This window comes from Chrysoperla carnea, chromosome 3 (assembly GCF_905475395.1).
Source record: "Chrysoperla carnea chromosome 3, inChrCarn1.1, whole genome shotgun sequence".
Lineage (NCBI taxonomy): Eukaryota > Metazoa > Arthropoda > Insecta > Neuroptera > Chrysopidae > Chrysoperla > Chrysoperla carnea.
In genome coordinates this window covers 41,387,042-41,404,891 of record NC_058339.1, presented here as the reverse complement: position 1 = coordinate 41,404,891, position 17,850 = coordinate 41,387,042, and the positions used below count along the sequence as shown (strand labels likewise).

At 29.4% G+C, this 17,850-nt stretch overlaps 2 protein-coding genes and 1 long non-coding RNA gene across 3 annotated transcripts; 2 read left to right on the top strand and 1 right to left on the bottom strand.

The window, feature by feature from the left end:
* Positions 1–8,989: 8,989 nt before the first annotated feature.
* On the top strand, positions 8,990–9,622 carry LOC123296417. Its single transcript, XR_006535170.1, has 2 exons — positions 8,990–9,272; positions 9,345–9,622. It is a non-coding gene; the product is annotated as an uncharacterized LOC123296417 (long non-coding RNA).
* A 2,584-nt stretch (positions 9,623–12,206) lies between these two features.
* LOC123295690 (selenoprotein F) lies at positions 12,207–13,939 on the bottom strand. The gene is made up of 3 exons (XM_044877112.1): positions 13,881–13,939; positions 13,695–13,810; positions 12,207–12,576 (listed from the first exon to the last, which is right to left on the bottom strand). The coding sequence occupies exons 1-3, from the start codon at positions 13,920–13,922 to the stop codon at positions 12,243–12,245; spliced, it is 492 nt and encodes a 163-aa protein (XP_044733047.1). The 5' UTR covers positions 13,923–13,939; the 3' UTR covers positions 12,207–12,242.
* A 2,116-nt stretch (positions 13,940–16,055) lies between these two features.
* LOC123295188 (proteoglycan 4-like) lies at positions 16,056–17,695 on the top strand. Its single transcript, XM_044876436.1, has 3 exons — positions 16,056–16,212; positions 16,282–16,868; positions 17,466–17,695. The coding sequence occupies exons 1-3, from the start codon at positions 16,201–16,203 to the stop codon at positions 17,539–17,541; spliced, it is 675 nt and encodes a 224-aa protein (XP_044732371.1). The 5' UTR covers positions 16,056–16,200; the 3' UTR covers positions 17,542–17,695.
* The last annotated feature ends 155 nt before the right edge of the window (positions 17,696–17,850 follow it).

Here is a 17,850-nt window from a genome sequence, read left to right as displayed (position 1 = left end):
CATCAGAAAATTTTTTATTAAAGATTAAAGTTTTTCAAGGTCAATTAATAAGTTTAGCACCTCATTCGCAGAAAAAATAAAAAACTCCACCTATGCGCGATCGGGAAGCATTCGCTGATAATTGGTCAGCTAATATAAATAATTGGTCAGTTTAATTTAATATTAAAAAAAATTAAAAAAGTTGTCTCTGTCGTAACGCGCATGCTTTGAGCCGGATGGTTTTATCAGGGCAGTGAGTACTTACGCACAGCTCTTCACTATAAACCAGACAGAGTAGGGGAAATATTTTTTTTATAATTTTTACTTTTAAAAAAATGAATTTTTCCTTTTATTTAAATTTTTCACTCTTTTTATACCATGTATATATGAAATATACATAGTATATTAAGTTTAGTCCCAAGTTTGTAACGCTTAAAAATAATGATGTTAGTATAAAAATTTTGTCATAGGTGTTCATAATGTTTTTATTTTATTTTTCCCCATCTCTCTGTAGCTATACAATATTATTTCAGTTAAAAATAGGTGAGTATTTCGAACTTCACGATAGGTAAGTATTTCAAACTTCGTTTGCCATTTTTTTTTGTAATAATACTACTCAAAATTTTCCGAAAATGAGTTTTACTTTTTGTTATAATTTAAGAAAGTCGAAAATATGAATATAATTATTTATTAATACGAATAACAGAGCCCTAATGGTATAATGGTTAGCGTATCTGACTTCGAATAAATAGTCCCTTGGTTCGAAACTAGGTGAGGACATATATTAAAAAAAAGTTCATTAAATCTTTTAAGCAAAATCTGATTTTTATTTTCATTTTTTTTCAAATTTCCACCACAGCATGTTTGCCTAGTAAATGATGAAAAAATTAGTTTTTTTTCGTTCAAAAACTTCAATTTTTTTCACATTTCTACTAGGAGAACATCAAGGACGGACGGAATAAGTAGTACCTGATAGCAAGGTAATTGTTGTCACCTCGTAAGTCAGAAAGTTAGTGGTCTGCACACCCGTGTTTGGTGAGTGTGACCTCTAGTGGGCAGACCAATAACTTTCTGCCAAAATAAAATTTTAGACTTTCGGGGTGAAAACACTTACTCGCCTTTCTCCTTATCAGGAACTACTAATTCCCACTTATGTTCTCCTAGTACAAATGTTGAAAAAATTGAAAATTTTTTCGAAATTATATTATTTTTTGAATATAAAAAAAATTAAACTGACCAATTATTTATTTATATTAGCTGACCAATTATCAGCGAATGCTTCCCGATCGCGCATAGGTGGAGTTTTTTCAATCTTTAATAAAAAATTTTCTGATGCTGACCAATTAATGAGACCAACTGACCTTTTATGACCAATTTCTGACCTTTCAGATGGTATAATTGGTCAATCGAAATTCCGCACATGAGCTGCTAAGATCGCGGAGCTGCACGCAAAATAAGTATTTTTTAATATTTTGTAATAGGCGAATATGTTATAAAAAAAAAGTCGAATAAAATATATAACATATAACATATTCTCCTGTTACAGAATTTCAAATTTTAGTCATTTTCATATTTTTTAATTTTATAAATACAAATTTTAATATTTTGTAATAGGAGAATATGAGTGAGATAAACTATATGACATGTTCTCCTATCAAAATGTTTAAAATTTTAGCATAACCAAGCCATACATATTTTTAATATAATGTAACAGGAGAACATGATTTTAAAGAGTGAAATATATTTATAATTATTTAAATTCCCTCCCTCTGACAGAATTGATTTATGACATAAGTATAACTGACGTTATTTATGGCAAGAGGGCGGGTTAAAACTATAAAAAAGTGAAAAATTTTTAACATCATGATAAATTCATTTAATTTAAAAGTATAAATGTTAACCATAACCAGTATATGAACCAGCGTACCTTGGTTTCATGGGCAAGTGCTATACCCACACAGCCACCCGGCTTATTTATAACCATATAATTAACTTAATACTTACCTTTACTAAATAAATAATTAATTGATAATTTTGTTCTGAAAGAAAAAATAGGATAGAAATTTAAAAAATAAAACAAAATTTAAAATATATAACAATTTTTATTTATTTATAATAAAAAAAAATTAATAGCGACAACCCTAGATACGAACCGAGGTACTCTGAAATCTGAGGCGACTATGCTAGCCACTACTCCACCTTTGACATGTTTTTATGATCAATAATGTAATATAAATACCTTTTACTCATCTATAAATGAATGGTAATTATTATATTTTGTTAAAAATGTAGGTTCTGTTTGATATTTCGGAAATCCCTGTAAAGGATAAAAGATAGAGGTAGGTATAATATTGGATATTAATAATTAAACCAGTAAAATTGATAAAAACGATATTTTATTGTATATATTTGTACATATTTTTCCTAAAATAAAAAAATAATAAAAAATTAATCATTATTATTTAATTTATTTTTAACTACAAGTAAAAATTAAAATAGTCATAATATAAAATTTATTTTTTATTTTATTTTGTTCAATTTACTTTCAATATACAAGGGTCTCGTAAGTCCATTTTAGGGCGAGATAGACATTCATTTTTTTATTTACATAGATGTCGGAGTAGACTAGAAATGTTTTTCGATTAGATTCTAATAATTAATTGATGAAAGTAGCGTCCAGATCATAGTGGCGACCCATTTTTCGGGATAGGCGAACCTTTTTTTTATCGGGGCCGCTATTTTAAATAATGTTATCAATAATATTTGGGCGATACTAGATCGATGAATCAGACTTAAAAAAAACGTAATACCACCTTTTTTCAACTGTAACTTCGCATAGAATTAGCAAACCCATATCGCATGGCACTTGGTGTATAAAATAGATTTCGAGGATTTGTCTATATTTCATATTGCGATTAATACAAAAATATACCTACACATTGTACTTACTGGAGGCTACGTGCGTACAAGCTCGTTTATAATTGACATTGGATTTCCAAATGTCGCGGTCGTATGATGAGGAAAACATAACTATGGGTAAATTAGAATATAATTTTATAATTAAACATTGATGTCATTTCTTATTTCATAGAGTGTAATAAAATAATGAGTAATAAAAGTTTTATGAGAAAATACATAATATTTATTTATACACAAAGTAAACATGCAAAATTGCTAAATTAATTTTTTTTAAATATGTGAACCATGAAGTTCTTTCATAATATTCATTATTTGCACTTATATTACTGGCAATGTAGATTATAAGGTATGTCATAGATTTCCTAGGTATTCTGAAGAGTAGGTACCTTACACCAGGGTATCAGAGTGTCGAATCTTTATGTATCAACGTGCCTGTTTCCAATGGAAACAATTGAGGCCATATTATTATGCATTTATGCTATGCGTAAACAAACTATGCGTTATTAGGAATTGTAGTCCACGATGTTACTATACAATAACAAACGAGCTCGCGTTCGTAGGATCGCTTGCGTTTGTTCATAAAATACTTCATAGTGAACTTTGTGATCGGTGACGTGCCCAAAATATTGTGTCGCGTGCCACTGGTTCGCCTCCCTTGCCTTACACGATAAGGCCGTGGAATTTGTAACATCTGTGGTAGCAATGACACATGAAACTTTCACACTTAAAAATAATTAGTCCCATTATTTTGGGCATCGAAAATTAAGAATGAATAATAACAATTTTAGTACCTGTAGTAGTAAGTATAATTGATTCGTGCTAAAAATATCGACCTCATATTGATGTAAGCCACAGTGTATGCCTAACTTTTGTAAATAAAATAATATTAATTATGTAAACTAAAAAGTACAATGTAAACATTAAATTTGTATGTATGTATACACCAAAAGTTAAACATAATGTATGTATATGTTGGACCTGTATAGAGTATGGCCAAAAAATAATTGTTTATCTAAAATTAAAACTTTTTATTAAAAGGAAAAAAGAAGATGCTACCCGTTTAAGTAATGTCTAGGAATGGTAGGCAGATGAAATGATAAAAATAACGTACCGTGGAGAGAGTGTAAAAGGAGGAAAATGTAGCATAAAACATGATAACAATGAAAATTATACAATCATATTCATTTGAGAACTATAGTAAGAATTTCCTAGAAATTTTCATTAATAAATACTACAAATTTTAGTCATCATGATCTCCTGATAAAAAATCAATGTTTATCTAGAAAGTCGATTAAAAAAATTGTTTAAATGTCCCCAATAATAATCGTCTAATAATTATTACAGAAAAATGAATGCGCTACCTGATAAATAAATATCTAATAAATTTAAATAATTTTCTATAACTTTGCTAAATAATAAATATGCCCATTTTACTAATTTAAAATACATAGTAACTTAGATTTTCATAATTTCTGTCGATTTTCCGTCGAATACAATAAGTTCATGTCAGGAAGTTAATAAAATGAGACATTACAGGTCAAATGTACAAATAATATACGTGCAGAATGTTAGAAAACATAAAACACAGAAATAAAAAAATCAATTAGTTTTATGACCATGAGTTAATTAGTAAGTCAGGATCGTTCTTACCTAGTTTTATTTTGAGGATATATTATATACAGGGCCGGATTAATCCTCAACGGGGCCCTAGGCAACCATCAACTTGGGGGCCCTTTTTTCACGTCCGTTCCCTTCTTTTTTCGATTAAAAAATACAAACTTAATCTGACTCAATGCAAAGTATACCTAACATCTCGAATCGCTCTTGTCGCGTTGTAGCTCTTTCAGCAGCTTCGATTTTTTTTTTAATTGCGAGAAGGATCGTTCGGCAGAACAATTTGTGATCATTAATGTTAAAAAAATCAGAAGAGCTATTTCTGTGTTAGGAAATACATCGGCTAATTGATCTTCCATTAGAATCTTATACAAATGACTATAAGTTGTGTCAAAGTAGTCGGAAATGTCCTTTTTAGGAACTTTGTCTACTTCGTCGGTCGTCGCCTTTTGAATGCGGCCAATTGAGTTTTATTTTTTTGAGTAAAATTTATTTTCAGTTCTGATTATATTTCCTTTCACTCTCTAGAATTTTATGTTTGTAAGAAAATTTTAGAAGTCTTTTTCATTTTTTTGGGGCCCCCTAAAATCGGGGGCCCCAGGCAACTGCCTTTTCTGCCTACTTGTTAATCCGGCCCTGATTATATAATCCTAATTTTAATTTTGGAATTCAAGAAACTTGCAATAAAATTAATTCCTACAAATTTGCTAATAATCGAAATTTCCTTTTTGTATTTTTATCCTCCTCAACCCTGGTTTACAACACTCACATAAATACACGGGAATTTCTTTCAAAAGTGACCTTTGGTCCTTATTATATGGCCATTGTGTTTATGTATTCAATAACTGTATTTTTATCGTATACACTAAACAGATAGCTAAGCGTATACATATATGCTAAGCTTCCTGCAGGAAAGCGAATAGTTTGGACTTTAATATACACGTCACGGTATCCTGCAACAATGGAACAATGAATGTAGCGCTTAATTTTACAAGAAAGTGTTTAAGTGTAAAGGCATCAATAGCCCCTGCGCTGCCATGCAAGAAAGAATGTGGCACTTCAGAAGATATTTTAGGGTAAATTCTTAGCGATCAATTCTTTACGAAAGTTTCAGGCATTAATTATTTCCTTGTCTCAATAGAGACAATTTTTGTCTTCCCTTTAAAATATAATATAACCGCTTTTTCTGTGCGGATTAATTTGGTTTCGCTTAGTGAAGAAGAATAGCATATAGTAATATATGGTGCACCGAAACAACCGAAATATTTACATATTTTTGTAACTTCTTAACTTCTTTCTTTTCAACATTTGTTTTAGTTTCCCATCTTTGTACCTTTTTACCTTTAATACATGAAAGAATTACAACGAGTATTAAAATACACCTCTACACAATAGGTAGGTGTATATTCCCAATTCCCTTACCAACTATTCTGTGTCCATCTTACTATACAAGAGAGCTGATTGAAGTCAGTATTAGAATACACATGTACAAGGGACTCCTAATTCTCTTTCCAATTACTTACGGCTACATAGAAGGTGTGTAAAAAAACTGTTGAACTTTCAAGGTCAACTGCCTCTTAGTTACGACTCTGTGGAGCATAATCCAAATATCTTGTAGACTGATCCTATCAGACAGACACATGCGTGTCTACAATGCGTGCACTCCTATAAAAATCAATATGATTTGATGTCGGAGAAGTTAGCATGAACTTTGCAAATTTATGAAAAACATGTCACTTTTGTCTCTATAAATTATAATTTTTCTTGATTTCCGGTACACGAGATTGGTGTAACAACTAACAGAGCTGTTTGTGTACAAATACCCTAAATGGTTTATGTAAATACAAAATTTATTCTTCAGTTTTAGAAAAAAAATTATCATTTTTCAAAAACATTTTTGTCTTAGAATTTTTTCTTTCTTTTCAAAAGATAAACATTTGTACATGTCGTTGTTAAAATTTCTATTCATTCGCTATATATTTTCGTTATTGAGTAAATATTTTACAAAGCACGTATATTTTTTGAGAAAAGTTCATTAGAAGATAACGATTTTTACTTATCTAAACTGAGAAACATAAAAGATTGATTTTTGATAAACTTTATACATATTTAGTGTAGTTCGTATCTAAAAAAAATATTACGAAAATTCGTTGCCAATTTCTAAAAAAAAATATTTTAGGGCTGATTAAGAAAATTTATTTTGTACAATTTTGGTGAAAATTTTTTTAGCAACGCAATTTTCTAAAAAAAAATTTTTGCAGAGGAAAACAATTTAAGCTGAAAATAAAATTTGTGGCTCAGTCAAAGGCTGAACCATGCTAAAACACATCTTGCTTCCTCTGCTTGGAAAATTTATAACCCAAAAGTTCACTGGCTTTTTTCTCTCACTTTCATGTTAAAATAAGAATAAAGTATATAATTATGAACAATCTCAATTTTTATTTACACTTTTGGTTGCTAAATATTTATTTTAACATTAAATAGTAAACTAAAAATTAAAAAATTATAGCATTAAGTATTTATGGAAAAATAGAAATGGTAAAAATTGAATGGACTTCGTCAAGAAAAAGGATTTTCTTGCTTTCTTTTTGCATTCAAACTCGTGTTCGTGAAAAATAGAACATTGCGATACTTTTAATTTTTTTTTAAACCATGTACACAAGCGTAATGAATTATGTAGATTATACCAATACTACAAAACCGATATTTTTACCCGACTGCGCGACGAAAAAGAATGTTTATCAGACTATATTTAAACTTTTTGTCAAAGAAAACGCACGGATTTACATAGAATATACATGTAAATGTATGTTTCCTTCTTTGCAGCACTCTGTCATCAAACGCGTGAGCCGATTTTGATGATTCTTACGTCAATCGCTTTGTCTTGAATATGTTAAGTTGAATTTAAATCGATCCATGCGTTTGGTCTCTAGAGTATCACAAAAACCAAACCTACATACAAAGATTGGAAATGAGATAAGTCAAAGATCTATGCTAAGGAGGAAATCATTGTATAGGTATTTAATCCTAACTAAAAAGTGTAAAGTAAAGAAAATAAATTAAAAAAATCAAAAACTACTGCGCTAAATAAAAACTGAGAATATAAAAACCAGTCCAATTTTTTTACATAGTGGGATTCGTAAAACCTAAACCGACTCAAATCTTCCCAATAATGGACTATTTAAGTCGCTATGTAAACTACTTCACTAGTTTTTTCTTTTGCTTTTTTATTTGCAGTCACATTTTTTATTATTTAAATTTATTATGTAGTATCTTCGAAACCGTAAATAATTAGTAATAAAGTTTTCACATTGCAGAGATTAGTTACATTTTCTATTCTTTTCAAGGTCTCAAAATTTAACTTCTTGCCATATTATTTTCAAATTACATCAAAAGATTAGATTAAATATTTCTAGCTGATACGAAAATAAATTATAAGAGAATGAAAATTGACTTTCGGAATTTTTATACAAGCTATATAACACTTTCATTCAAGTCAACTTTAACTTTTAAACAAGTAGAATTCGAAAATTTAAAAAAATAAAACAAGAAAACTTTTAGAGACATTCACAATTATTAAAGATTTGTTATGGAAGCGTACAGAAGTCATATAAATATTTCATTATTTTACTTTCCCCACTGGTTCCACATCTATATTATTAATCAGATTTTTAGGAACATAATGTATAAGGTTTCGTCAAATAGTCCTAGATAATGCCTAAAAATCTTCACTCATCTGGTTGAGGGTTGCTGGCGGTTCATTTTCATAGGGACACACCTGAGACCGTTTCGCATTCTGTTTCTATTAAGTCGTGTTCGCATTGTCCAGTGGTCGTTCTTTGGACTAGTTATAAGAGTGGGTGGGGACCCGATTTTTTCTCTATACACCGGGGCCCTTGTCCACCTAGCTATGCCATTGGGCATATTTAAGCTGATTTTTAAACATAAACGACTAATCGTTTACGAATTTTTCAAAATATTATCCATGAGTAAATCTCGGACTTCTGCCCATGCTAGTCAACATTGAAATTCTATTCAATCCTCTTTGAAAGTTGAAACAAAAGTTAGAAAGTGATGCACTCAATACTGTCACTATCTTAAGGACTATCACTAATTTAATTGATTTGAATATATCCTATGGATTAAACATGATTTAAACACTGATTTTTTGTTTTCTACGACCAATTATATTTATATCCATTGCATGGATCTGGTTATTTGTTCGAATTTTATACTACTTTTCATCAAATGATAAATCATCTATATGTCAAGTTCTTGAAAATGTTCATGCTAACTTATTACTGTATAGAAAAGTTGAATTGTTTTGATAAAGTTTTCATTTATTTACGTTATTAGATATATGTTTAAAGACACATGTTGTTTGTATAAGTATACTTTTGAAAAAACATAAGTAGAAAAAATTTCCATGAAATAAAAAAGAAAAACATTATTCCTATTGATTTCTACAAATAAATATTAAACAGATTCAAAAAAGAATATTACATAAACGTTTTATAGCATAGGTTTCTTATAGCATAAAGTAATTTAAATATTTATTACTTTCCCTATTTAAACCACTGAAATACTAAACATCCTGTGTATTATCGTGAATTGATATTGCTCATAGTGTAGAAACTCAAGAAATATATTGATTATACCCGTGGAAGTCGATAAGATAAGGTACCTTTAGTAAATTAGGTGTGTTTAGATTAATTTTGTCAAGTCCTTGTGTAAATTGTAACAAATTTTTTTTTACAAAAGTAAGTACTTCCAAAATTAATTAAACGAAATAATTCTTGAATAATAAAAAATAATTAATTTTTCCATTTTAGATGCAAGCTATCACAAAAATTGTTCCCTTAATTCCAAAAGGAGCCAAATCTATTGTGTATGTTTCTGGACCTCCACGTGTTAAAATATCTACAACCAGCAAATTTTTACACTGTGCTTTCATGGGGTTAGTAAGCACTGCATACCCCGTGTATGTTTTGGCAAATTTGAAGAATTATCGTGGTGATGAATAAATAAATTATGGAGTGTATTTCAATGATCTTGTCTAGTCCGAATTAAAAAAATAGTGAAAATAAATATGTAATCTAATTATCATCAATTTTGTTTTATTTTTTTGTGATTTAATAATTTCTATTTTAACGAAAATTTGATCTTAAAAAGCTTTGTCGGTTTGAAAAAAAATATTTTAAAAAATGTGTTTCAAAGCATTTTCAATTTTAAAGTGTATTTTTACAAACGAAATTGAATCAGTATTCTGTTTGAAACGAGCTACGTGCAGAAATTTACTATAAAGTTAAAGTGCGAGATAGCCACGTACATTAAAATATTTAAATAATTATTAGAGAATAAACATCTTCAAGCTTCCTAGGTCTGCAGGTGCAATCGACCCCTAACTTAATTATGGATTTGCGAAATATTTGGTCATGTTGCCACACTTAGATCTGCAGATAGTACTTTAATAGTTATAGCTTCTTTAGCTGCACCTTCTTTGGACACAAAATGCTCCTTGGAGACAGGTTTTATTGAAGACAACCGAAAATAAATGCTTGGTTCAAATAATGTAGGCCTGTTGATTTGCAAGTAGCAAGTTGAAGGAGAAAGATTTCTATTGTGACAGGTTATTTTTTGGGACAACTAAAAATTTAAGGTCATGCCAACCTGGATCCATTAGGACTTAGATATGCAACTCCTACGCAACCACTATCACAGGATCGCTCCTACATCCTTTAGGTGCCATGCCGCTGGACAATATAATATTTATTAATTAATTAAAGATAATAAAATATCAGCGATATTTGTACAGGCAGTGTCCAGTGGGACATTTCTGATTTAAATAATATTGGAGCCAAGCAATGTTAATTAAAACTAATTTTTTAACAAATAAATTTTTAAAACAAACTCAGATACGGAGTTCAAAATGTTTGAACGTATTTTTGTGTAGAATAAAATGATGTTTATAATTCGCTACTAAAGTTATTGCCAATAGTTCACAACAACAATTGTGAGCTAATGAAGTTGTTTATAATTTGGGAGAAGTCTAGCAATCGATTTATTTTATAACACTTAAAATATCTATTTAAAAAAAAAGAAAAAGATAGGCAATTAAGTTTACAAGCTTGTTAATAGTTATGCATAGCTTACGACGAAGCTATTCAAAAACTCGGAGTACATTATTTTATAGCTCGAAACATTTGGAAATAAATATGAGCGAAATTATAACAGAATCTCTAAAGAATGAACTTTCTTATTAACAATTATCAATATCACAAAATCTCTAGAAGGATTGACAAAATTAAAAAAAATAATTTAGTGATTTTACTGACAAAATTTAAAAAAATAAGTTTATGCTATTGCCGTAAAATTTATATTAATGTTGAAAATAAAATTTACAACTTAAAGGATTCAAATCAAATTCAAAATGTTTAATACAAATACTTTAACCTTTGAGCTACAATCGCGAATTGAATATTTTACAAATAGCTTGCCGTCCCTATCCATGTGGATCATAGCCAAAATGGGATATCTTTTGTGTTTCCGATTTGTATAGAAATTATTTTCTAGAATAATTTTGGCCCAAAATTACAAACATTTCTTTAACGATTGGATGAATTTCTGTGATATCGACTAATACCGTAAACAAAGTGTAGTTTCTGAGATGTTGAAAATCGTACGGGAAGAGCGATATTCTGGAGAGATTTCAGTCTCTTTATCTCAGAAAAACTAACATTATTATCGTGTTTTTTACACAATTTTATTTATTTTGTCTCTTATTCTTTTGATTTGAAATCAAAGATTGGTAATGGCAAAGAAAATAAAGGCTATAGTCAGGTATTGGTCACATTATCTTTCTCGCTCATCTAAACCATTTATTTGACGGCAATAAATGTAATACCGATGACACGAATTAAGCCATCAGTAGTGTCAGTTAGTACCGGTACCGATATCTTAAAGAAAAAAAGATTATCAATACATGTGATATCGGTACTAAGTATAAATAATGAGTAACCGAATTAGAGAATCGTTTTCTTCAAACCATTTCTGTTTATCCAAACTTCTTTTCTTTAAGTATGTTATGATCAAAGTACCATGCCTATTTAATAGAATCGAAAATATTATACGTTATACCAGCCTTATATGAATTACAAGATAATTACATAACTCCTCGAGTATTCCCTTCTGTTTATTCCGTTGCCTATTTTATAATTAAGGAGCAAAAGTTGCAATAAAAATAAAAACAATATTAATAAAAATACTTTTTAAGGGACAAGCTTTTATTGCACTAAAAAGTAGAAAATAATTCATGCACGGCTATTTGGAAAAGCTTGAGGCACCCAATTTAAAATCTCAAAAATGAATCGAAGCGCCTCATCCACTCTACATACCTACTTATTTTTCGATTTATTCTTGATATTGAGCGCCTCAAGCTTTTAAAAATAGTCGTGTATGAGTGACTCATAGAATACCATTAAAGTTTGTCCTTTAAAAAGTATTTTGGAACCTATGGAAAAATCAGGACGCCACTTACCCTTATCATGCATTGTCATCCAAACTAAGCACGCATGCCAAATTTCAGCTCAATCCGTCGACCATTACTGCTTCAAAAATGAGTAGGAAGATTCCACCCAGACAAACATACATTCATTCATACATACATACGTTACAAGTTAAATAAAATTTTGTAATGAAATTACAAAATAGTTTTATTCTAAAAAATTACATTAAATTTGATTAGTTTTTAAGTAATCTTTCTCATCATCATCGCTCATTAAATGTGTTTTTAAAAATTCATCTACTGAATCCGTATTCCATTTATGAATTGCTAAAGTTTCCTCAACTTCATTATTTTCATTCATTAATTTTATTATTGGATCTAAACCACGTACATAATGAATTTTTAAATTAGGAAATTTGTTCGGTCGATCACTTTTGATGAATGCTTGAATTTGTGGATAGGCTCCAAATTTACATGTGCAAACTTCTAGCACAGCTTTTGCATACTTTTTAGCTGTCTCAGGATTTTCATCAGGAGTACAACATTCTTTACAGTGATCTCTGAAAAAATAAAAATATTAATGGCGACACATCCGCTTGTAAACAAAAACACTTTGTAGGATTAAAAAAAATGAATATTGAAAAAAGCTGATGAAAACACGCGGGTAGTGTCAGCATCAAAACACAAGTTTTGTAGACATTTAGAAATTGCATAACTTTTGGGTTCTGTACTCGATCGTACTAATTTCCGATGGTAATTTAAATAAAAGCATGAACTGATTTTTAGTGTTCACAATGAACGATCGCCAATAGGTGTATTTGGCCGAGAGGGTTCTTAAGACATACGGGTATCGTCCACATAATGTTACTTATATACAAATTTTCGATGTATAGAGTGCACGCATTCATTTTGCCGAGTCGCGCTATTAGCAGCAAAACCAATATGAATTTAAGAATTTTTAATAATAGTGAATTATAATTTTATAATAGACTTATATTAAATATAGATATTTCGCCAATAGGGTAGTACTTCAAAATGTTGATTTTGCTAATAAATAGCCATCAAAAATTTATTTCGGAAAACTACACACGCTTTCTTGCCAAAAACTTAAATTAATTAAATTTTAAACCGTTTTTACTGTCAAAAACGCGGGCATCCAATTTGATGACGTAATATGGGTATCACTATACGATATAAAACAAATAATTTTGACATATATATTCATAGACATCTGATTATAATATAAATACTTATCTATGTATTTATTATACCCAACTGTCTACTCTCTATGACTCATACCGCTGACATCACAGCAGGGCTTACCCGCGTTTTAGGTCACGTGATATACAGCTTAAAATTACGATTTTTAATTTTAATATTTTAAAAGAAAAAAGTGCTTTTATGACTCGAAATCAGAATATTTAAGTATATTTTTACATAAATTTTAACTTTTTTCAAATTTCATGATTTTTAAAGAAATATCAGAAATATGTATAGACAAAAATATCAGGATTATGCAAAATTATTTTTGATAATTGATAATGCAATTGTGATTAAGCAATCACATTCGAATTATTCATAATGACTATATCATCGAAAAATACAAATACTCATCAAATATTTTATAAAAAAGAAAAATATAAAGTACACGTAATCACCTAAATTATTACCTACTTACTTTAAAATGTCTAATTGAAAATCACTTAATTGATTACACCTCGAACAAAGCAAATTAGCTTTATTAAAACCTAATTGCCAGCAATCATCAGCTGAATATTCAGCACTTGTTACTATCTGAATATAAAAAACATTATTATGAAATTATTAATTATTTTCATATCAATATTTATTAAAAAGTACTTACTAAGAAAAGTGTTAATATGAAAAACAAAATATAATTTTTCATTTTAATTTAAATAATTTACTTGTTTATAAATTGATAATTAAAATTAAATATTGATTCAATATTTATATTTGATTATTTATTTTTATTTAACACAACTTCATTAATTTATTTCATATTGATCATCATGTTCTTCTGTCAACTGTTACAATGACATTTTAAAGGTTTTAAATTACAGTGTTGCCATATTAGTTTAGCCGGCCGATTAGCGATGCAGCATCACATGTAGCATGGAATACCTAAAGTTCACATTAAGGATGATTTTCTTAAATTTTAGTAAAATTTAAGTTTGTCTAGTTCGAAATTAAAAGTTATAATACATAGTTTTTAAATATATTAAGATATTAAGCTACATAATATTATTTTCACGTTACGGCAGTGTTGCCAATCTTAGCTTTAACAGATTCACAGTAAAACCTCAATAAGTTAAAGTTTAAAAGAAACGATCGAGTTCTACGAGCTTTTAAAATAAATTTAAAGCTTAGGGTTCTGCCCAATCGGCTTATCCATATAAGTACAGGGTGGACCATTTTGATAAATAGGTTAAAAAATCTTGCAGACACAAACAATTTTACAAACAAAAAATGTTGAGTAAAACGGACATCTTTTAAACACAGTTTGCTTTCGAAATGTCCCTCCTTGATCTTGAGGGTCATCTAGAAGGCACCTCGGGCCATTTAATGATAAGTCTCATAAAAAGAGAGACATTTGGCCAAAATTGAACGTAAAATTCTAACTATACATGGAATATATTTTTGTATTCAATTTCTGCCACTATTAAAAGATTCGGGGAAGGTTTAAGTTAGACCGCTAGTGTTTTCATAAAAACTTACCCAAATATGCTGGATCAAGGTTAAATTCAAGGTGTATACTTATACGCAATGTGCATATTTTTAACTTATTTTACCTATTACTGAGAAAAACGAGCGTCGTAAAATAAATAAATAAATAATCATAATAGTTTATAATTCCGTTTTCGTTTTATAAGCAACAAATCATTGCATTTAAGCAAAACGTTGACAATAATATACTTTAAGTATGGTTGCGTAAGTTATTACTTAATCGGTTAATAGAACAAGAGCGTCACATTTTTCTTTTTTATAATTTTTACTCTATCGTCAATTCGTCAGATTCAACATGATACGGTCGTTTGCCGAGATCGTAAACTTGGATTTAACATTGCCTTTACATTGCAACATATCAAAAAAAAAAAAAAAACATACCTGATTTGATGCAACGTTCACCGGCCCCCATTTCATGTTTAATTTGATTGAATCAGAATTGATTAATACATTCGCGTTCGGTTGCAACAACTCAAGTTTTAAAAGAGATATTTGAAAAAATAAAAAAGATTCTTCAACATAATAAATTTGCAATTTTCTCATATATAATTATATGGGGTTTTCTTTCGCTAAGGGCTCATGCTAGCTTCGTTGCTATTGCATAAACTGTATTTTTACTTCAAAATAAGTACCTTAAAGTACAAAACTATTATTTATTGGCCAATGTACGAATTTTTACAATTTTAACCATATCTCCAGTTCTGCTGGTCGTATCAAGACGAATAAGAAATATTTGTTTTTTTTCGTGTACAATAAAATGGTACACAATTTTTTCGTAAAATTTTCAATAGATTAGGAGCTATGGCCGTATAAACAATTAGTTTGTTTATAACAAATTTCCCCCCACTCTGAGCGATGAGCAAGTTAAAAATTCAGATATAGCGGATCAAAATACGTCGAAATACACTCCTTGTTCGGTAGGACCCGTAAATGCATACGAAACCCACTCAGCGCCTACACTATAGGTAAATATACCTCTTTTATGCGTAAATAATACTCATCACTTAATTAAGCTAAGTATAAGAAAGATCAAAACTAGGATTCGAATCCCAATTAATGTTTTTTCATTTATCATCTAGATTTAAATACCTTCTATTATTTTATTTATGTTATTGAATTAGGTACACAAAACATCATAGTCAGGTAAATATTTACAAAATGTGATAAATTTTTCCCAAATAATTAGAATATTATTGCTAATGAAGAAAATAAATTTATATTAATTAACAAGAATGAGTAATGTCTAACCTTCAAATAATAATGAATTCGATTACGTTTATCAATCCAGTACCAGTATTCAATATACGCTTGCAAAAAATACAATCGGTTCCAATTATCACCTATTATCACATGGCTTTTTTCAAATACTTTGTATATAAATACGAATATTTTCGATTTATTTAAGTATATTCAAAAATACTCAAGTTGCATCCACAACAATGACCAGTAAAGTGAGTGAAATATTAGTGGTGTATTGTTATATTTATTTCTATACTAATAATATTTCTGTATTTTTTAAGGTATCGTTAGCACTTTTGTTCACCCTATTTGTGTGGTCTTCGATAGCAGTTCCATTGAAACCTGAAGATTCTACAACAGGGCTTCCTAAGGCAGATCAACCTAATCCTTCTCAACCTGAACACGATGATAAACTTCCAGTGCCTGGAGCACCTCATCCACCTCCACCCCCAGCACCACCAGCACCTGAAAGACGTCCAGTTAGAGATGTAGAACAACAAGAGCCATCTCGTGTACGTATACCACAATTGGAAAACAAAGAAAATACAGGGAAACCACAAGAAACCACAACAGAAAAACGAAATAAACGTTCAGATGAATCAGATTCGGATGAGGATGAGAGACGTATTGAAAATTTGAAGGACGAGCAACCCGAAACTAAAAAACGGCCGGCTCGAAATACACCATCCCATGACGACCATCATCAAAATCCACCTGCAACAAATCAAGGTGGAACTACCGAAAAAAGCAGAAAAACACGTGAAGCTACTACAACGACGCAAAAGGTCCCTTCTCTTCTTCTTCAAACTACTACTGAAAAAGTGCGAAAAGTTCGAGATGTTCAGTCACCAAAACCTATTGGAATAGCGTAAGTTTTACTTAAATATTATATTTAGAGCTTAACTTAAAATTTCACACCTTACAAGTGTTGACCATATTTTACTTGCTCTTTCCAAAACATTTTCCATAATGTTTCACAATATTTCAAGTCTTAAAATTCAAATTTTTGTTGGTACAATGCTTAAATTTAAAATCTAAGAGTAGGTAGTATTAAAGGTTATTGTGATTGGTCTTAGAGACCATTTGCACATAAATAAGTTTTTCAAAATCGAAATAAAAGTGCGTCTCGATTCACAAGGTAACAAAGTTATTCTATGACAAAGATAAATATAGTCAAATTAATTTTGCTGTAAGAACCTTTGCTTAAAATAATACCTACAAAAGAAATTATTTATTTTGATTTACAAAAAAAATTCTATTGCAGGTGTGGTTAAACGAGCGCACTAATATCTGAAAAACACTTGTAGAATATCTAATACACTCATTTCTAGTGTATGGAATACATATTTTATAAACCAATTTCATTTGGAAATTCTTTTTAAAATCGATTGCATGTTTTTTATTCTACATTAAGGAAGGGTATCTACATTACAATTGAAATTGAAATAAAAATATTAATTTTCAGACCTTTACCTGCAAGAATTGATGACAATCAATCATCTCAACACAAGGATTCTTCATGGACTACTTCAAAACCATAAATAATTACAGAAAATTGATTTAAGCCCGAAAAAGGAAAAGAAACTTGAATAATGAGATAATTTACTTTTGTTAAATATAAATATTATATAATATTGTTATTTCTATAAACCCTGAAAATTGCAGGAAAAATGTATATTTACACAAAAAAAAAAGCAAAAAAATAAATGATTTGAATAAAGAATGTATACTTTATCAAAATTAATTAGTTTTTACAAACTTTGTTATTGAAGGTTACTATCATTTTGAAAGTATATTAAATTTGAAATAAATGAAGCTAACCCACAGCTCCATATGTCTGAAGTTTTTGA